General features: G+C 40.3%; 1 protein-coding gene across 1 annotated transcript in view; it reads right to left on the bottom strand.

Moving 5' to 3' along the window:
* Positions 1 to 3,520: 3,520 nt before the first annotated feature.
* The window catches only part of cdh1 (cadherin 1, type 1, E-cadherin (epithelial)), a 55,203-nt gene continuing 36,414 nt past the window's right edge, over positions 3,521 to 22,309 (bottom strand). Inside the window, exons 10-18 of the mRNA XM_061911083.1 lie at positions 20,893 to 21,078; positions 20,165 to 20,409; positions 19,928 to 20,070; positions 19,546 to 19,637; positions 17,569 to 17,701; positions 17,231 to 17,452; positions 16,994 to 17,124; positions 7,445 to 7,588; positions 3,521 to 4,218 (exon numbers count right to left, since the gene is read on the bottom strand). Of these exons, the coding sequence (XP_061767067.1) occupies positions 4,003 to 4,218; positions 7,445 to 7,588; positions 16,994 to 17,124; positions 17,231 to 17,452; positions 17,569 to 17,701; positions 19,546 to 19,637; positions 19,928 to 20,070; positions 20,165 to 20,409; positions 20,893 to 21,078 (1,512 nt within the window). The 3' untranslated portion in view covers positions 3,521 to 4,002. The remainder of the gene's footprint in view (positions 4,219 to 7,444; positions 7,589 to 16,993; positions 17,125 to 17,230; positions 17,453 to 17,568; positions 17,702 to 19,545; positions 19,638 to 19,927; positions 20,071 to 20,164; positions 20,410 to 20,892; positions 21,079 to 22,309) is intronic.

Below are 22,309 nucleotides of genomic sequence, written 5' to 3'. Positions count from 1 at the left end.
ACCTCAGACAGTAAAAGTTGGCCCCCATCTGTCCTCCCCACGCACACTCAGCATCGGCTCTCCACAGGGCTGTGTGCTGAGCCCTTTGCTGTATTCCCTCTACACCCATGACTGCAGTCCAGCCCACTCGGGGAACACCATAATCAAGTTTTCCAATGACACAACGGTGGTGGGTCCCATTACAGGGGGGGATGAGTCTGCATACATAGATAAGGTTCTGAAACTATCAGCGTGGTGTTCAGTGAATAATCTGGCACTGAACACCACAAAAACCAAGGAACTCATCTTTGACTTCAGGAAAAACACTGCAGACCCCGCCTCCCTCTACATCAACGGCGAGGAGGTGGAGAGAGTCAGCTCCTTCAAGTTCCTCGGCACCCTCATATCTGCTGACCTGTCCTGGACCCAAAATACAACTGTCATCATCCGGAAGGCCCAGCGGTGACTCCACTTCCTGAGGGTTGTGAGGAAGAACAGACTGGAGAGGCAGCTGATGGTGACCTTCTATCGCTCAGCTGTCGAGAGCCTGCTGACGTACTGCATAACAGTGCGGTACGCCAGCTGCACTGAAGCAGACAAACAGGGGATTCAGAAGGTCATAAAGTCTGCACAAAAAATCATCGGCTGCCCCCTGCCCTACCTGAAGGATTTACATAACTCCCGTTGCCTCAAGAATGCAAAAACCATCACCAAAGACAGCAAACACCCTGGCTACCACCTGTTCCACCTGCTACCATCGGGCAGGTGCTACAGGTGCATCAGAGCCAGAACAAACAGGCTCAGAGACAACTTTTTTCCCAGAGCTGTCACCATGTTGAACTCTAACTTATAATAATAATAATTCACCCCTGTACAATATCCTGCCCTAATACCCTACTGTGCAATAGTACCCTTCGAGTGCAATACGTCCGGCACTGATTGTTATTTTTTACTTCAGTCCTCTTGTCTTGTTCTGTATATTGTACAGTATTTTGTATTTCTATAGTGTTTTGTATATTGTACAGGATTGCTTGTTATTTTTATTGGATAGTAGTCTGTTTATTTAAATTGTTAGCTTTTCCTTTATTATCTCGTGTTATTTTACCCCATATTTGTTCCCACAACCGCACCTTAAATTGGAGTCTTTAATCTCGTTATATGCACATATGACAATAGTCTATTCTATTCTATTAACTGTCTTCTTTGTTCCTTGCTTCTTGTCTGATTAATAGATTAATTAACCTGACAGCAGGCCACAACCCCTCCCACAATCATGTATACAACATATAACAATTACCATGTACAATATTACAGTATATGTGAGAGCTGCAGCATAAGAGAGAGTAAATCCAGCAGAAAATAGTCATCAAAAACAAAGAGAAGTAGCTAACATAGAAGGTGACAGATATCATCTATTGCTGTATGGCGAGTGGTTTTGCAGCTGGATGGATGTTACACCGAAAGTCAACTTAGCACAGAAATGCTTTCTTGTCCAATCTTGCTATTTGCCTCACGCAAGGCAACACTTATTCGCATAGAGTTGATCAGGTTGTTGATTTTGGCCTGTGGAATGTTACAATCCTATTCAATGGCTGTGTGAAATTGCTGAATATTGGTAAGAACTGGAACACGCTGTCAATTACACCGATCCACATCATCCCAAACATGCTCAATAGGTGATATGACCGGTGGGTATGCTGGCCATCCAAGAACTGGGATGTATTCATCTTCCAAGAATTTTGTACAGATCCTTGCAACATGGGGCCATGCATTGTCATGCTGCAAAATGAGGTTATGGTCTTGGGTAAAGGGTAAATGACACAACAATGGGCTTCAAGATCTAGTCACATTATCTCTGCATTCAAAATGCCATCAATAAAATGCACTTGCGTTCGTTTTCCATAACATACACCTGCCCATTCCATAACCTCACCTCCACCATGGACCACGTAATTCAAAACATTGACATCTGCAAACCGCTCTCCAACACTTGGTGTCTGCCATCCGCCCCGAACAGGGAAAACCAGTGAAGAGAACACCTCTCCAACGTGCCAGACACCATCGAATGTGAGCATTTGCCCACTCAAGTCGGTTACGACAAACTAGACCCCGAAGAAGACCGCATGCATGCAGTTGAGCTTCCCTGAGACTGTTTCTCACACTTCGTGCAGAAATTATTTTGTTATGCAAACCAATTGTTGCAGCAGCTGTCCAGGTGGCTGGTCTCAAACGACCATGGAGGGGAACCTGCTATATGTGGATGTCCTGAGCTGGTGTAGTTACACGTGTTCTGCGGTTGTGGAGCTGGCTGGATGTACTGCCAAATTATCTGAAACGCCTTTGGAGACATCTTACAGTAGGGAAATGGTAAATAGGTTATACTTGTATAGCGCTTTTCTACCTTCGAGGTACTCTAAGCGCTTTGATACTATTACTTGAAGTGTCTTGCTCAAGGACACAAAAGACTTGACTAGGTTGGTAGAAGCTGGGCATTGAACCAGGAACCCCCAGGTTGCTGGCACAGCCACACTCCCAACTGTGCCATGGTTGGGAGAAATGAACATTCCAAGTCAGCATGCCAACTGTAAGCACCCTCAAAACCTGTGGCATTGTGCTGTGTGATAAAACTGCACATTTCAGAGTGCCCGTTTATTGTTGGCAGCCTAAGGCACACCTGTTCAATAATCAAACTGTTTAATCAGCATCTTGATATGCCACACCTGTGAGGTGGGATGGATTATCTTGGAAAAGAAGAAACGCTCTCTAACAGATTTATGAACAATATTTGAGATGAATAAGTGTATATAGTAAAAGTTTTAGATATTTGCATTCAACTAATTAAAAATGGGAGCAAAAACTATAAAGTGTTGTGTTTATATTTTTGTTAAGTGTATCCCTGGGGATGAATTACGAATTTGTATTTTATTTAAAGAAAAATAATACAATGTCATCTGATTCATTTGCTATGCTATAAATCTAGCATTGTGTTCTTTTAATGGCTGTGCTTCTTCTGGGTCCAACCTCAGAGTGCGTGTGGGGCACACTCCACTGGTACAGTATTGCTGTTTCGTAATGGTGCCATCTGCTGGATTAAAAAGTGGATTAAGTTGGCAAGCAAATAAACGTTTTTATTATGATAATAGCTGTGTAGAAAAGAGTAAGACGTGTAACTGGTCAATGAGCCAAATAGTAATAAAACTGACCATTTTTGGCACTAAAATCACAATTATTTCCCAACTTAAAATAAACCTTTGTTTTAAAAGTTCCTGATGGCGCCAAAACCCGATGTACTAACGCAGCACGCCAGACCGACTTCTTTCAGTACTAGCAGTCACCTGTGAGCTGAAAACTGTTTAGTGCTTCATAGTAATTGTATCGGCACGTTTTTTTCTTAAAAGCAACACACGGGGATACTAGGGGACCTTGTGTTGCATAATGTGTCATTGGCCCCATCACTAGTAAGTGCTCCTGTAACAGTGATCGTATTAAATCATGGTAACATTCCATCAACATAAAAGGTGACACTGAAAGGCCAAGAACAAATGTTTTAAGACACCTTTATAAAAATCCACATAACAAAAAAAAAAAAAAAAAAGTGTACCTGCAGAATAAGTCGTATGACATTACAAAACGAAAAGACAGATTTCATCTTACTTGACAGTACTGTTAGGAGAAAAAGATTGTGACTGAGAAGCACGGTGCTTAGGAAACTAAATTAATATATGTACATGTACATCTGTCATTGTCAAGGCTAAGTTTCAAACAAACTTGTACAGGATAGTGAAACTATTTATTTTGATGAGTTTGTGCTGTAAAAAAGTGTGTTGCACCTAAAAAGATGTGACATAAAAATACTCATTTGCAGTCCAGTTAGTCGCACAAACTGCACTAAGCATAACTTTCATTGACGAATTCTAATAGTTGATTTTTCCACTTCTTAAGTTCAGCAGTTCTTTGAATTTTGCACCGACGCAAATCTCACATTCAGGCACAAAACGTTCACACTAGACCTTCTTTATACGTTTACAGCATGTCGTCGTCCTCGCCTCCTCCGTACATGTCCGCTAATTTTTTGAAGCGAGGTCCCCAGTCGCTGAGACAGTCGTAGTCCTGGTCGCCGCTGCTGGACGAGTTCAGTGTGGATATGCTTCCTGCGTCAGAGCCGCCTCCCTCGTAGTCGAACACCAGCAGGGAGTCATAGGGGGGCGCTGTCGGGTCATTGTCGGCTGCTTTCAAGTTCTGCAACAGAGCAAACAATCCTTAGCGGACATGGATCACACAGCCTCTACACCAGGTATGTTAAACGTAAGGCCCGCGGGCCTGAACAGGTTCTATCCGGCCGGCGGGATGAGTTAGTTAAATATATAAATGAGCTGAAATTTTTGAATGAAAGAAACTGCTGTTCTAAATGTGTCCACCAGATCAGAGGTTCTCAAATGGGGGTATGCGTACCCCTGGGGGTACGTGAGATTTTTAAAAAATATTCTAAAAATAGCAGCAATTCAAAAATCCTTTCTAAATATATTTTTTGAATATGAATGTAAGTTCATAAACTGTGAAAAGAAATGCAACAATGCAATATTCAGTGTTGACAGCTAGAATTTTTGTGGACATGTTCCATAAATATTGATGTTAAAGATTTCTTTTTTTGTGAAGAAATGTTTAGAATGAAGTTCATGAATCCAGATGGATCCCTATTACAATCCCCAAAGAGGGCACTTTAAGTTGATTACTTCTATGTGTAGAAATATTTATTTACAATTGAATCACTTTTTTATTTTTCAACAACTTTTTAGTTATTTTTATATATTTTTTTCCCCAAATAGTTCAAGAAAGATCGCTACAAAAGGGAAATACTTTAGATTGTTTGCAATACTTTGCAAACAATCTAAAGAAGGCTTTATGTTTAAGTTATCGTGCCGTGATTTTACCAGTCCGGCCCACTTGGGAGTAGATTTTTCTCCATGTGACCCCCCCAAAAATAATGCACCTAGGGATAGGTTGATTGGCAGCACTAAACTGGATCTAATGTGTGAATGTGAGTGTGAATGTTGTCTCTCTCTGTGTTGGCCCTGCGATGAGGTGGCAACTTGTCCAGGGTGTAGCACGCATTCCGCCCGAGTGCAGCTGAGATAGGCTCCAGCACCCCCCGCGACCCCAAAGGGGAGAAGCGTTAGAAAATGACTGGATGGATGGCTCCCCATCTAAAATTAGTTTTTACACCCGTTCTACACAATCAAGCTAATCACAATCATTATTATACTGTGTGTGTGTGTGTGTGTGCGTAAATGTGTATTGGAAAGTATCTAGTAACAAACGTGTCCGCATCATTCAACTTACTGTATCATGAAATTGACTTAATTATTGGCCACTTGGTGTCACAAAAAAAAAAATAATCACTTCACATCAACTTAAAAGATATCCATTCCAGACAGCTAATAATAAATCGGTTGGTGTTTGTTCTTGGTTTGACTAATTTCACTTGATCAAGACTAAAAGATTGATATTGTATCTAAAGTGTAAAAGTAATATCAGGACATACCTAATTGCAATACAGTTGACTACACAGTGTGCTTGCATGTGTGCAGTTTTGGCTCAAACGTTCCTTTACTCAATCACTACCAAAATAAGTGGAGGACCCCTGGAAGGAGAAATACTATCTTGCACTTAATGTTTGGATGGAGAGTACATCACGCCTGTTAAAATAACAGCTTTTCAAAAAAAACTATTAACTCTATTGTGATCGCTTCAATTGAGAGACACTTGGTAACACTGATTGAGATGAAAGGACCAAAATACCACGTTGTATTAAAGTACCAGTAGAGTCAAAAAACAAGCTGCCTCTATATTGAATATATTATGAAATATATCTGATATGACACCAAATAAAATTCCAAAGTAAATAGATATTATTAAAATAGTATCAATCTCAGAGATTCACGAGCCATTTTGAGAGCTAATGAGCAAGCTAGACACGTGATCCGTGACGTAGCGCAAGGACCACAGATTCATCCATCTATTTTTCTACCGCTTGTCCCTTTTGGAGGGGAGCCTATCTCAGTTCTGCCCTTCCCCGTAAACATTAACGCAAAAGGAGAACTGTTTTTTTTTTTTTTTTAAATTGTCTGCAACAAAAAAATACTATTTATCAATAAAATCGATATATCGTTTAGGCCTAATATAATGTAGCATCTATCGATTGATTTTTTTTACGAATTATCACGCATCCGGTCGCTTTCACACATACAAAAACACAGACAGAAACAGCTAAAATGCCAAAAATGCAGAATAAAGAAGGAAAAAAAACATACGTCGCACTGGAGTATAAGTTGCATTTTTGGGGGACATTTATTTGATAAAATCCAACACCAAGAATAGACATTTGAAAGGCAATTTTAAATAAATAAAGAATAGTGAACAACAGGCTGAACAAGTGAACGTTATATGACGCCTAAATAACCCACTGAGAACATGCCTGGTATGTTGTTAACGTAACATATTATAGTAAGAGTCATTCAAATAACTATAACATATAGAACATGCTATACATTTACCAAACAATCTGTCACTCTTAATCGATAAATCCAATGAAATCTTCTTCCTTGGTGTCGCTTCTAATCAACTCTGCCAACTCCAAAAAGGTATGCGCCGCTTCCTCTTGTCGTTTTCTGCTGCATATTTCACTATGTCCAGCTTGTAATCTGCAGTACATGATTTCCTTTTCGGTGCCATTTTTGTTCAGCCCTTCTCAGTTTTTATAAGTTACCGCCAATGTTGAAATAATCCATTTTAATAGCTACGGCAGTAGCATACAGCAGTTAGCATCCCATGACCCACAATGCACTTCTGCCATGACTTCCCTCCGCCGAATTATTATTGGTTGACGTGTGTATAACGATTGCTGACGTGTGTGTGAGACGATTCCTGACATTTTCTTAGTCTCTTCCACGAATTAGATAAATAATATTATTTGATATTTTACGGTAATGTGTTAACATTTTCACACATAAGTCGCCCCGGAGTATATGTCACACCCCCGGCCAAACTATGAAAAAAACTGATTTATAATCCGAAAAATACGGTACTGAACAGAACCCTTATCATACACAAAAGTGTGGTTATAATAATAAATGAAACAAAATGTATCTATGGGTTATAATTCACATCCAGCCAGGAAACATAAGCTGTTGCGTGTGCATACACACACACACACACACACACACACACACACACACACACACACACACACACACACACACACACACACACACACACAACATCACTGTGACGACACACGTTCACAGGACAAGCACTGCCTGGATTGACCAAATTTAAACTTGTTAATGGTTTTCCATGAAGGTAAATCTTCATGCTTTTCACACTAATTAAAGACATGGTGGCTAAGTCCGCCTCTTTAAATGGAGAATAGGGTCTCATGTGTGCGCACACAACAGATTTGACTCACATCGTCAATGAAATTGCCGATATCCTCCGGGTTGGCGGGACGAGGTCGGTACTGCGGCGCTGGCATAAAGTTTGGCATCACGTCGTTCCTGAACACCTCAGGACGGTTGTCCAGGCCCTGGTGTAGAACACCGAGATCATAGTCCTGGAAGACAAAAGATTAATTATTTTCTGTCACGCTCCTTCACCATTAACTGAAAAATTATTGTGAACCTGCTACTCATTTGTGTCAAGATAGTTGACTAGCACAGGCTCCAAAAAAAGATATCTTATTCTACGTAAGATATTCTATATTATTAAACGTAGTCACAGTAAAACAAAAGGCTCATAGTTCCTGGTCAGCTGATTCCTTTGAGTACTGTTGCCATCTAACTGGGTGTTTGTGTATTGTTCAAGTATGAATAAAGACACTATAGGCTGAAATGCAGAGCTTTAAACGGTCAACTCTTGCTGAAAAGGGTTCCTGAGCATTCAATGATAATGCTGGAAAAGTACACATAGGTAGGATAGAAAGCAACAGTGATTGAACATTTGCATTCAAATTGTTGGGAACAATATTATATATATTTATAATTATAGTAAAACCGTGGGTGATAACCGTACATTGATAAACTCAGACTGATTACGCTGCTAATTCCCAAATTCTCATGTCTTTAAATACACATTAACATTGATCCACACACTGTAGTGAACAGATACACGAGTCAAGAGATTTGCTTCAGAACTAGTGGGAAGGAAACAAGGCCTGTGTGTACGTGAGGCTGACAATGCTTGCATTGATCAATCCCTACGTTTCTATGCACTAATTTAGTCTGATGATTTCCCCAAAAGTTTTTTTTTTTTTGTATTTTCACACCTACAGTCATGGTCTAATGTTGTACACTTGTAAAGAACATAATGTAATGGCTGTCTTGAGTTTCCAATAATATGTACAACTCTTATTTTTTTGTGATAGAGTGATTGGAACACATACTTGTTGGTCACAAAATACATTCATGAAGTTTGGTTCTTTTATACATTTTTTATGGATCTTCTGAAAATGTGACCAATCCTGCTGGGTCAAAAGTATACATACAGCAATGTAAATATTCGGTTACATGTCCCTTGGCAAGTTTCACTGCAATAAGATGCTTTTGGTAGCCATCCACAGGCTTCTGGCTGAATTTTTGACCACTCCTCTTGACAAAATTGGTGCAGTTCAGCTAAATTTGATGGTTTTCTGACATGGACTTGTTTCTTCAGTATTGTCCATACGTTTAAGTCAGGACTTTGGGAAGGCCATTCTAAAACCTTAATTGTAGCCTGATTTAGTCTTTCCTTTACCACTTTTGACAAGTGTTTGGGGTCATTGACCTGTTGGAACACCCAACTGCGCCCAAGACCCAACCTCCGGGCTGATGATTTGAGGTTGTCCTGAAGAATTTGGAGGTAATCCTCCTTTTTTATTATCCCATTTACTCTTTGTAAAGCACCAGTTTCATCGGCAGCAAAACAGGCCCAGAGCACAATACTACCACCACAATGCTTGAAGGTAGGATGGTGTTCCTGGTGATAAAGCCCTCACCTTTTCTCCGCCAAACATACTGCTGCGTATTGCGGCCAAACAGCTCAATTTTTGTTTCATCTGACCACAGAACTTTCCTCCAGGTCTTATCTTTGTCCATCCATCCATCAATTTTCTACCGCTTATTCTCTTTTTGGGGTCGTGGGGGGCACTGGCGCCTATCTCAGCTACAATCGGGCGGAAGGCGGGCCATGTGATGTCAAAAGCGCCTTATTGCAGTGAAACTTGCCTACTGAAACCCACTACTACCGACCCCGCAGTCTGATAGTTTATATATCAATGATGAAATCTTAACATTGCAATACATGCCAATACGGCCGGTTTAGTTTACTAAATTGCAATTTTAAATTTCCCGCGAGGTGTCCTGTTGAAAACGTCGCGGAATGATAACGCTTATGTTGACGCGTGCTTGTGACGTTATTGGTTGGAGCGGACATTTTATCCCAGCAACACTCAGAGCTAAAAGTCGTCTGCTTTGATCACATAATTACACAGTATTTTGGACATCTGTGTTGCTGAATCTTTTGCAATTTGTTCAATTAATAATGGAGACTATAAAGAAGAATGCTGTTGGTGGAAAGCGGTGGATTGCAGCTGCCTTTAGCAACCAAAACACAGTCGGTGTTTCTTTGTTTGTTGTGAAGCTTTAATATGGTACAGAGCGGCCAAGAGAACATGTTTCCCGACCACATGTCAACCGGCAGGTTTCGTTGAGAAAATTGGGGTAATAAGTCGGCTCTTACAGGAGACATTAGCGGAGCTTGCATCCTCCTGCAGCAGCTGTCAAAAAGGTAGCTGCGACTTTCTTGGCTCCTCCATGGCTTCCATCAGAGACACTGGCGGTCAACACACCCCTCCAACTTTCAGGTATGAGTTTATAATCTCACCATAACATTAGTAACAATAATCAGATAAGGGATTTTCCAGAATTATCCTAGTAAATGTGTCTAAAAACATCTGAATCGCTCTCACTGCCCTCGCCTTTTTCCCCCTTTTTTCTAGTGCTTCACTCTAACTTTCCTCATCCACGAATCTTTCATCCTCGCTCAAATTAATAGGTAAATAGTCACTTTCTCGGTCCAAATCGCTCTTGCTGCTGGTGGCTATGATTATAAACAATTTACGGATGTGAGGAGCTCGACAACCCGTGACGTCACGGGCACATCGTCTGCTACTTCCGGTACAGGCAAGGCGTTTTTATTAGCGACCAAAAGTTGCGAACTTTATCGTCGATGTTCTCTATTAAATCCTTTCAGCAAAAATATGGCAATATCGCGAAATGATCAAGTATGACACATAGAATGGACCTGCTATCCCAGTTTAAATAACAAAATCTCATTTCACTAGGCCTTTAACATTGTTGTATGTATACTTTTGACCCAGCAGATTTGGTCACATTTTCAGTAGACCCATAATAAATTCATAAAAGAATCCAAACTTTATAAATGTATTTGTGACCAACAAGCATGTGCTCCAATCACTATCACAAATAAAATTAGGAGTCGTAGAAATTACTGGAAACTCAAGACAGACATGACATTATGTTCTTTACAAGTGTATGTAAACTTTTGACCACGACTGTACGTGTAAAGTCCATGCACACCTTAATGCGACTATTGGTCATACACCATGTGGATCCCGCACACTGGGGGGCGCTTATTTAATTTTAGCACGGACAAATTAATTTATTTTGCGGTTGACCCCTGACAGGGGTGTCAAAGTCAAGGCTTACGGGCCGAATGAATTACTGTATCTATGGCCCCCTGGGATGATATTTGATTAGTATTAGAACCGGCCCGCATGCCACAGCTGCCTGCTATTTTCTTCCACGCACCAATACTGTGAGGGTGGGCGCTAGGAATTTTCAAAACGGGGCCCCAATCCATAAAAATGGGGTCCCACTTTTTTCTAACAGTTTTGAAAACAAATGATAATAGATTGCATTATCCTGTTATATGTCACAATCTATATTGTGTTTTGGAAAAATGTCATAAAAGTTAATTCATTAAAAAAAAAAAGACCAAAAAAAAATGTTTATGCATATGTAAATGTATTCTGTTATAAACATTCATTCACTCTCAAATTTCTTTCATGGATCTAAACATTACCGCTGCCGGTATTTTTTTCAATATTTTTTTTGTAATTTTCAGAATGTGTTTGTTCTCTTTATGGCAAAGAAAACAATCTGAAGTTTGTGTGCACAGATTTTCCTCAATGCGACCCCTGAGCTAAAATGAGTTTGACACCCCTGACCTATGACTATGCATTGCGGATTCTTACAACTTGTTTTTAGTGATGTCCGCTTTAATATTGACACAGATTATAAATATTACATCTAATTTAGTGCATGGACACGCACTGAGTGCTATGAGTCAGACAGTCCTACAACTACACTGAGGAGATTGCAGTAAGAGCACTTTTTATTAACTTTACAGATTTCATTGTTTCCCATGCAGCCGTGGGACTTGGAAGTAAACACGATGATAAAAAGTTCACAAGGGATAAAACTGCCACCAATATTTGCTGCGAATATGTTCCACATTCTTGACTACTTTGATCATCATTAAAAATAAAGAAGATTGGGGTTCATAAAAGGTAGCGTTGTCATCGATTATGTGCTGTTATAAGATTTGGAAAGGGAAGAGAAAGTTATTCTCCCTGACTAACTTGGGGCAATAGTTTATGAAGGTAGGAGCACTAAACAAAAAACAAACAAAGGGTTTAAATCGACCACAAGAATAAAAGTAAGTGATTGAGGGCCCTCTTATATTCATTATTGTATCTGTGTCTTAGGCAGGATGTTTTATTGTGAAGTTTGTATGGTTGTTTTTGGAGCATGTGACAAACGTAAGTGTGAAAGACAAAGTTGGAGAAAAATAATTGTCTCAGAAATGTAACTAACAAGGAGTTGTCCTCATTTTATATAACATTTGAGAACAGGTAAATGTCCTTTGTGTAGACTGAGTGACTTAAGAGTTAATTCATGTATACTTTAGAATAAGATGTGACATACACTTCATGGTCACTCCGTGATCACGTACGACCGCCAGACACTTCTGGATATGGACATATCGGGCCGTTTTGGACTGATAGACGCGTGCGTGCTAACCGTGCTAACTAGCATGGGAATACGTCGGCGGCTACATCCAGCGGCCTGTGAAGCAGCGGAGTCTAGTAGCAGCGGGGGCCGTCTACGGAGCAGACGCCAGCGGTGTGATCGGAAACGCGAATGCAGAGCGGGGCTTAAAACAAAGCAGAAGGCTAATCCCCACAGAACACCACTTCCCTCCATCCTGCAGCCGCATTTAAATGGAAGATGCGAGACTACTGGTCTGGGTAAGGAGTCAGTTAAATTAGAACAAGTTTTTTCTGCTTTGAGTGTTTCAGAGTTGGACATGTGTTTTACTGAGGTGGCTAACTATGATGCGTGCAGTTTATCAAACCAACAAACAAACAATCGGAAAATCCCCGTTACTGAGGAGGCTAACCATGATGTGTGCAGTTTATCAAAGCAACAATCAAACAATCGGAACATTCCCGTCGTATCAATTCCTAGATATGGTCGTAATTATACTGAATGCACTGGGCATAATAAACACAACATTATTAATATTGCTACTACGGATAATTTGATCAAAAATTCCCTAAAACAGCCCACTACCTATAATATAGTTTTTTTAAACATAAGATCATTGTCTCCCAAAACGTTGTTAGTTAATGATATCATCAGAGACAACAATCTTAACGTCATCGGTCTCAGTGAAACCTGGCTTAAACCAAACGACTTTTTTGCGCTAAATGAGGCATGTCCTCCTAACTTTACACATGCGCATATTGCCCGTCCGCTTAAAAGGGGTGGGGGGGTCGCACTAATATACAACGAAAACTTTAACCTTAGTCCTAACATAAATAATAAATATAAATCGTTTGAGGTGCTTACTATGAGGTCTGTCACACCGCTGCCTCTACACCTGGCTGTTATCTACCGCCCCCCAGGGCCCTGTTCGGACTTTATCAATGAATTCTCAGAGTTCGTTGCTGATCTAGTGACACACGCCGATAATATAATCATAATGGGGGACTTTAATATCCATATGAATACCCCATCGGACCCACCGTGCGTAGCGCTCCAGACTATAATTGATAGCTGTGGTCTCACACAAATAATAAATGAACCCACGCATCGCAACGGTAATACGATAGACCTAGTGCTTGTCAGGGGTATCACCGCTTCCAAAGTTACGATACTCCCGTATACTAAAGTATTGTCCGATCATTACCTTATAAAATTCGAGGTTCAGACGCATGTTCGTCAAACTAATAATAATAATAACTGCTATAGCAGCCGCAACATTAATACGGCCACAACGACAACTCTTGCTGACCTACTGCCCTCGGTAATGGCACCATTCCCAAAGTATGTGGGCTCTATTGATAACCTCACTAACAACTTTAACGACGCCCTGCGCGAAACCATTGATAACATAGCACCGCTAAAGTTAAAAAAGGCTCCAAAAAAGCGCACCCCGTGGTTTACAGAAGAAACTAGAGCTCAGAAATTATTATGCAGAAAGCTGGAACGCAAATGGCGCACGACTAAACTTGAGGTGCACCATCAAGCATTTAGTGATGGTTTAATAACTTATAAACGCATGCTTACCTTAGCTAAAGCTAATTATTACTCAAATCTCATCCACCGTAATAAAAACGATCCTAAATTTTTGTTTAGTACGGTAGCATCGCTAACCCAACAAGGGACTCCTTCCAGTAGCTCCACCCACTCAGCTGATGACTTTATGCAATTCTTTAGTAAGAAAATTGAAGTCATTAGAAAGGAGATTAAAGACAATGCGTCCCAGCTACAACGGGGTTCTATTAACACTGACACGATTGTATATACGGCGGATACTGCCCTCCAAAATAGTTTCTCTCGTTTTGAGGAAATAACATTAGAGGAATTGTTACAATGTGTAAATGGAATAAAACAAACAACATGTTTACTTGACCCTCTTCCTGGGAAACTGATCAAGCAGCTCTTTGTATTATTAGGTCCATCAGTGCTAAATATTATAAACTTATCACTTTCCTCGGGCACTGTTCCCCTAGCATTCAAAAAAGCGGTTATTCATCCTCTTCTTAAAAGACCTAACCTCGATCCTGACCTCATGGTAAACTACCGACCGGTGTCTCACCTTCCCTTTATTTCAAAAATCCTCGAAAAAATTGTTGCGGAGCAGTTAAATGAACACTTAGCGTCTAACAATCTATGTGAAACCTTTCAATCCAGTTTCAGGGCAAATCACTCGACGGAGACAGCCCTTGCAAAAATGACTAATGATCTATTGCTAACGATGGATTCTGATGCGTCATCTATGTTGCTGCTCCTCGATCTTAGCGCTGCTTTCGATACTGTCGATCATAATATTTTATTAGAACGTATCAAAACACGAATTGGTATGTCAGACTTAGCCCTGTCTTGGTTTAACTCTTATCTTACTGATAGGATGCAGTGTGTCTCCCATAACAATGTGACCTCGGACTACGTTAAGGTAACGTGTGGAGTTCCCCAGGGTTCGGTCCTTGGCCCTGCACTCTTCTACATGCTGCCGCTAGGTGACATAATACGCAAATACGGTGTTAGCTTTCACTGTTATGCTGATGACACCCAACTCTACATGCCCCTAAAGCTGACCAACACGCCGGATTGTAGTCAGCTGGAGGCGTGTCTTAATGAAATTAAACAATGGATGTCCGCTAACTTTTTGCAATTCAACGCCAAAAAAAACGGAATTGCTGATTATCGGTCCTGCTAGACACCGAACTCTATTTAATAATACAACTCTAACATTTGACAACCAAACAATTAAACAAGGCGACACGGTAAAGAATCTGGGTATTATCTTCGACCCAACTCTCTCCTTTGAGGCACACATTAAAAGCGTTACTAAAACGGCCTTCTTTCATCTCCGCAATATCGCTAAAATTCGCTCCATTCTGTCCACTTAAGACGCTGAGATCATTATCCATGCGTTTGTTACGTCTCGCCTCGATTACTGTAACATATTATTTTCGGGTCTCCCCATGTCTAGCATTAAAAGATTACAGTTGGTACAAAATGCGGCTGCTAGACTTTTGACAAGAACAAGAAAGTTTGATCACATTACGCCTGTACTGGCTCACCTGCACTGGCTTCCTGTGCACTTAAGATGTGACTTTAAGGTTTTACTACTTACGTATAAAATACTACACGGTCTAGCTCCATCCTATCTTGCCGATTGTATTGTACCATATGTCCCGGCAAGAAATCTGCGTTCAAAGGACTCCGGCTTATTAGTGATCCCCAAAGCCCAAAAAAAGTCTGCGGGCTGTAGAGCTTTTTCATTTCGGGCTCCAGTACTCTGGAATGCCCTCCCGGTAACAGTTCGAGATGCTACCTCAGTAGAAGCATTTAAGTCTCACCTTAAAACTCATTTGTATGCTCTAGCCTTTAAATAGACTCCCTTTTTAGACCAGTTGATCTGCCGTTTCTTTTCTTTTTCTTCTATGTCCCACTCTCCTTTGTGGAGGGAGGATCCGGTCTGATCCGGTGGCCATGTACTGCTCGCCTGTGTATCGGCTGGGGACATCTCTGCGCTGCTGATCAGCCTCCTCTTGGGATGGTTTCCTGCTGGCTCCGCTGTGAACGGGACTCTCGCTGCTGTGTTGGATCCGCTTTGGACTGGACTCTCGCGACTGTGTTGGATCCATTATGGATTGATCTTTCACAGTATCATGTTCTCATAGTCATTGTCACCGACGTCCCACTGGGTCATTATTGTCACCGATGTCCCACTGGGTGTGAGTTTTCCTTGCCCTTATGTGGGCCTACCGAGGATGTCGTAGTGGTTTGTGCAGCCCTTTGAGACACTAGTGATTTAGGGCTATATAAGTAAACATTGATTGATTGATTGATAAAATTCAGCTTTTATTACGGTCTAGGAACAAAACTCCTTAATGAGTGCCACCTGTATTCACCTGGCATAATAACTTCAGCAGTTTTATTTAAAACCCAGTTTTATACAATTAGGGGGTCCCTGCGCCAACTTTACTTCGGTGGCTCTGTTGGTAAAGTGGCCATGCCAGCAAATTGAGGATTCCTGGTTCGATGACCAGCTTCCGCCATCCTAGTCACGTCTGTTGTGTTCCTGAGCAAGACCCTTCACCTTTGCTCCTGACGGGTCGTGGTTAGGGACTTGCATGGCAGCTCCCGCCATCAGTGTGTGTGTAAGGGTGAGTGTGCAAATAGTGTCAAAGCGCTTTGAGTACCTTAAAGCAGTGGTTCTCAAATGGGGGTACTTGAAAGTATGCCAAGGGGTACTTGAGATTTTTCAAAAATAAATCTAAAAATAGCAACAATTCAAAAATCCTTTATAAATATATTTTTACTTCAACAAAATATGAATGTAAGTTCATAAACTGTGAAAAGAAATGCAACAATGCAATATTCAGTGTTGACAGCTAGATTTTTTTGTGGACATTTTCCATAAATACGGATGTTAAAGATTTCTTTTTTTGTGAAGAAATGTTTAGAATTAAGTTCATGAATCCAGATGGATCTCTATTACAATCCCCAAAGAGGGCACTTTAAGTTGATGGTTACTTCTATGTGTAGAAATCTTTATTTATAATTGAATCACTATTTTTATGTCTTTTTTTCCCCAAATAGTTCAAGAAAGACCACTACAAATTAGCAATATTTTGCACTGTTATACAATTTAATACATCAGACACTGATGACGTAGGGCTGTATTTTACTTCTTTATCTCTTTTTTCAACCAAAAATGCTTTGCTCTGATTAGGGGGTACTTATATAAAAAAAATGTTCACAGGGGGTACATCACTGAAAAAAGGTTGAGAACCACTGCCTTAAAAGGTAGAAAAGCACTATACAAGTAGTATTCATTTAACATTTGGTGGCCCTTGGCCTAGCAAACGTTAATAATTTACCTGATCATCCTCTCCACCTCCCTCTTCATCATAGTAATAGATGTTATCTCGGATATCGTCTTCCTGCAACAAAGGCTCCTTCTGCTCTCCTCTTCTGCGCCTTGCAAACAGCAGCAACAGCAGCAGCAGCACTGAGCACAAATATTAGCAACATGGTAAATTCAGGCACACTGTCACTTGACTCGCTACTTGTAAATTGCAACAAGCATTTGGCTAATGAGAAAATGTCATACTCACAGAGAAGCAGGAGGACTCCTCCCAGTATTCCCAGGATGACTGGCAAGTCCGAGCCGCCTGCAACACGGCCCTCCTTGCAGCTCACTTTTTCTCCTGTGCAGTCACACACTTCGGCTTGAACTGTGCTGTCTTGCTCCATACCCTGGTTGTCTGCCACCCGCAGAACCACAGTGTACTCTCCTCTTGCCAACTCTGTGGCCAAATTTAAGATGATGCCCGTTTCTGAAACAAGAAAATGGTCCATACTCCCTCAAACCCATCTCTTGTGTACCAAGCTTAGGTACAAATTTATTTTCCTGTGATTGAAATGCAAAAAACAAAAACAAAAATGTACTTACTGGAGTCGTTCATTCTGGCCGTCCAGTTGGTTTTGGACAGGCCTTCTAGGGAGACTCTGTAAGGCGCAGCAAAACCAGGTCCATCTTTGTCCGTTACAGATAGCAACTGAGGAACTGGTTCTTTCTTACACACCTGGGAAACATCATCAAATTATGGCATTGCCGTCATTAAGCCTATTTTAGAGGAGGTGAAGCCCCCCTAAAATATTCTTAGGCCCCCTAAATGATTGATTTTTTTCTTTACGAAAAAATTGCAGAAAATTCTATATAAATATGCAAGAATATGATTTAAAATAGATAATATAACCTACGATTATAAAATATTTTGAAGACCCTTTGTTAGCGCTTGTTATCCAATCTGTTCCATCAGTAACGCCCGAAATACTATACTGAAAGTCCAGTCCACGTTTTCACTGTTATCTTAGTAAGGTCAAGCCAGACCGCAGCAGCATTAAGGCTACATTTAGTGTCCACTTCAGATTTTTTCTTGGTCAAATCTGATCTTTTTATGTAGTTGTTCACATTACAAAAAAATGTGTCCAGACTCCAATGTGAATGAAAACTATACAGACATGGCACCATGACATTGCACGTACTGCGGTGTTTACGGAAGTAAACATGCTCCAATTGTAGTTGTCTCAATACTGGCACATTTGTGGCAAATACAAGGATTCTGTGCAATCAAAGTCAACATTTTCTGAACCAGTTTTTTGAGACATTTGCCTCAATGTCTGCTCTGAAGAGTGCGTTGCCGATCAGTGGTATAACATTGTTTGGCCTGAGTTCATAAAAAATAATTTTCACCTGTTTCTGCTAATTTGTCAAGCATCTATTTCGTATCCGTCTATTTCGGATACAACATTTGTTATTATTCTCCATTATGCAACCAGTGCAAGAGAGTTCACACTAAAGGCGCATCATAACACTGATTGATTTGTAATATAAATGTCATAACAATGTCTATAATATTGCTGACAGAAAAATAACTTCCATATCGTATGATAAGCAAAACACACAACTACAGCTTTACAGTACACGTGTGCTTCTTCAACTTTATGTAGCTTAATAGCCTTAGTGTTATTTTAAAATAGTGTTTAGGGGCTCTGAAGACTGGATGCACAGACAGGCTGAAAGTCAAAAAGGTGGAGTTCTATGGGGTTTTTTTTATCTTCACTTTTATCATTTACACCATAAAAGGCAGGTCAATTTGATAGTCCATATCACCCATCCCTACTGGCCAGGTGTGGCCTGTGGGAATCGAATTTGACAAATGTAGTCTCAATACTTTATATTACCATTACTGTAATAACAGGAAACTTAACAATATTGCTTACTGTATATACCATTTCGAATTATTCAGTATTTGCTGTGTAATTCAAATACAGTACAAGCAAGTTTTAAGCAAAAAAAAATCTTGCAAATGCAATAATTTTGAGTAAAGGAGGTTGTGCTCCAACATCATCACTTTGGGCAGACATCCAGCCCTGTTTTCCAGGAAAAAAAGTTTATTTTCCACTAGAGCCCCCTTGGTTTCAGGTCAATTCTGTAGTGCTGTGCAAGTTCGTTTACACTGCTATCCTCTGCAAACAGGGAAACGTTGCACAAATTGCCTGCTAGCTTTTCCATGCAACAACACTGCCCTTATGTGTTTGGGCCACCTCATGCTTACTAAGACAAATAAGGCTTTCCTACACTTCTACTACCAACCATTTAGATGTTATCAGTGTTTGATGAGTAATTCTAATACAGTGCCAAAAAGTAGTGAGCGAAAAGATCTTGCAAGTGGAAACATTCTTAAAACTTTACACGCTTACATCATAGGAACCTCCTGGAGACTAAGCCACCCGTTATTCAAACCTAGTGATGGTTTGGTGGTGTATTCATCTCTTGACTCAGCAAACATGACCATTAATTCTAAAAAAGGTTCCCTTCAATTGTTGATAATGCGCAGCGTATAAACACATACACAACCCTCACCTTGAAGGAACGTTGCTCAATGGTGGGTGCGTTGTCATTAACGTCTTCAAGGAGGATCATCAGTGTACCGGTTCCAGTGGCTGGGACTTCATCTGGTGAACAGATATTACAAAGTACAATTAATTTCTGGAAAGCTCAGAATAAAAATGACTTGTAGAAAGAGTAATGTAATAAAATGACTACTGTATTATGATTCTTTAAAATACCTCCAACTTGTCATGTCATATTTAGGACAGATGTGATACTGGTGTTCACGACTGATGTTGCTTACATGTGGTCCAAGAAATAATAAGTTTGTGCGTTTGCTCAGACACATGAAAAATAGTGGTAACGCTGCTGCACGTGTGAATTTATAAATCTATTGAACAAAGTGTGTCCTTACCGCTGTCATATGCACCAATGAGTGCGGTGTATTTGTTGTCCTTCACAAAAAGGGCCTCTCTGTCCAGGGGACTTTTTACTGTGATCAGGCCAGTTTCTTTGGCCACATTCAACCAGCCTGCTGGGTCACTAACAATTTTATACCTAGAAATGTCACAGACAAAATGTATAAATCGACATAGTCATGCATTAAATACTCACTCTTTTAAAGCACTAGAGGCAGTCATGGTATTCTTACATGACAGTTTGTTTGCGTGCAAGGTCAGGGTCCGAAGCAGTGTACTGTACAATATCAGTGTCCACAGGAAGGTCTTCGCGTTTGGACACAAGTTTCATCACTGGGTCAAAGACAGGGGCCTCGTTGACATCTAGCACGTTTACAACCACGGTTGCAGTAGCAGTCGGCAACGCAGTAGCGAAAGGAACCTCATTTTCCACCGCAACCAACAATGTGTGCTTGCTACTCTTCTCAAAGTCCAGACCCTGTTTCCATGGAAGGAGAAAATGTTACAATTAATTTGTAGGATTGCATCACAACTAGACTTTCAGAGGCTCAAATTTCATAAACATTTAGAATTTTGAATTACACAAAGTATTTAAAAACCTATGTGTTCTGTACAAATGTTTAATGATTGATCCTTTTATTTACGCTTTTAGTGTGAATTATATTTAGTGAAGTGAATTATATTTATATAGTGCCTCTCTAGAGACTCAAAGTGGTTTACATAGTGAAACCCTTTATCTCCAATTTTAAGCTACATATAAACCAGTGTGTGGGGGACTGGGAGCAGGTGGGTAATATCTTGCCCAAAGACAAGAGCAGTGACTAGGAAGGCAGAAGCTGGAATTGAACCTGGAACCCTGAGGTTGCTGGCACGGCCACACTACCAACCGAGGCACGCCATAACACTAATAATTGTAATTTCTAAGACACCATTTCTTTAACAGTAAAACCATTGATTATACCTTGACAGTTGTGATTATTCCCTCATTCTTGTTGCTTCCAGTTATTACGGAAAAAAACTTTCCAGGATCCCCATCAACAATCTTGAACTTTGCATTCCAGGCTGGAGAGTGCGGCTCATCGCCATCGGTTACAGTCATCTTAATGATGACAGCGTCCACTTTATTTTCTGCCACAGATGCCTCATACTGTGAACGAACAAAGGAAATATGTAACAGTATTGTGGAAAATACAGTGTATTGAAAATAATATGCACAGCGCTTCACTTTTTCCGCATTTTGTTATATTATTGCCTTATTCGAAAAATGGAGCAACTACATTTTTATCCTTACAATTCTACACACAATGACCAAAATTTAGTTTGAAATACACAGTTTCAGTCAGACATTTATATGAATGTTTTAAAAACAAGAACTGGGTGCACATATTTGCATTTGTCATATCCTACAAATTCCAAATTACACATGCAACCAATATTTGGTGCACTTAGCATGCACCTGGGGATAGGTTGATTGGCAACACTAAATTGGCCCTAGTGTGTGAATGTGAGTGTGAATGTTGTCTGTCTATCTGTGTTGGCCCTGCGATGAGGTGGCGACTTGTCCAAGGTGTACCCTGCCTTCCGCCCGATTGTAGCTGAGATAGGCGCCAGCGCCCCCCGCGACCCCGAAAGGGAATAAGCGGTAGGAAATGGATGGATGGATGGATAGCAAGTTTCATCCTGACCGGATGCAGTGTCACACTCATTATTAGAATTAGTAAAAGGGTCTTAAAAAGGGTTATAAAAAGTCAAATTTAAGACTTTAAAACAAAGATTAATACTACTTAAAACCTTTTGACATCTTTACTGATAAAAAGTATAAAGACATGAAGGAAAGAGGATGGGACAGGAGCACATAGGTCAGTAACAATTGAGGAAAACTTCAGGAGGGTCAATAAAGTCGCTCTAAGGATAACCAGCTGCCCCCTACTTTCTCTGAAAGCCCTTTATAGTTTGGTAGGTTAGTTGAAAACCCAAACTGCTGCATCAATAAGGCAGAGAAAATTATAAATTTGCAATAGAAAATACATGTTTAATGTAACAGAAGAGTTTGTACTCAAATGAATCAAATATGAATATTTTTTTGTTGTGCCCAATATTTTGAAAAGTATCGAAATACATATTGGTATTGGTACCAAAATATTGGTATTGGAACACACCATGATGCACAATAAGAATTATTTATTACAAAGGTTTCATTTTTCATTACATTTTACTTCTATTGTACTGTATGTAAAAACCCGCACTGCAACCATATTTCCCCATTGTGGGATGAATAAAAGTTTATTTATCTATTGACATGATGGCAAGAGGCTATCTCGCTATGACTGGCACTGCGCTAGCGACCGACAGGGTGTTGTTTTTGTTTACAGCAGGAT

Source organism: Nerophis ophidion, linkage group LG09 (assembly GCF_033978795.1).
Source record: "Nerophis ophidion isolate RoL-2023_Sa linkage group LG09, RoL_Noph_v1.0, whole genome shotgun sequence".
Lineage (NCBI taxonomy): Eukaryota > Metazoa > Chordata > Actinopteri > Syngnathiformes > Syngnathidae > Nerophis > Nerophis ophidion.
This window is presented reverse-complemented; position numbering and strand designations above follow the sequence as displayed.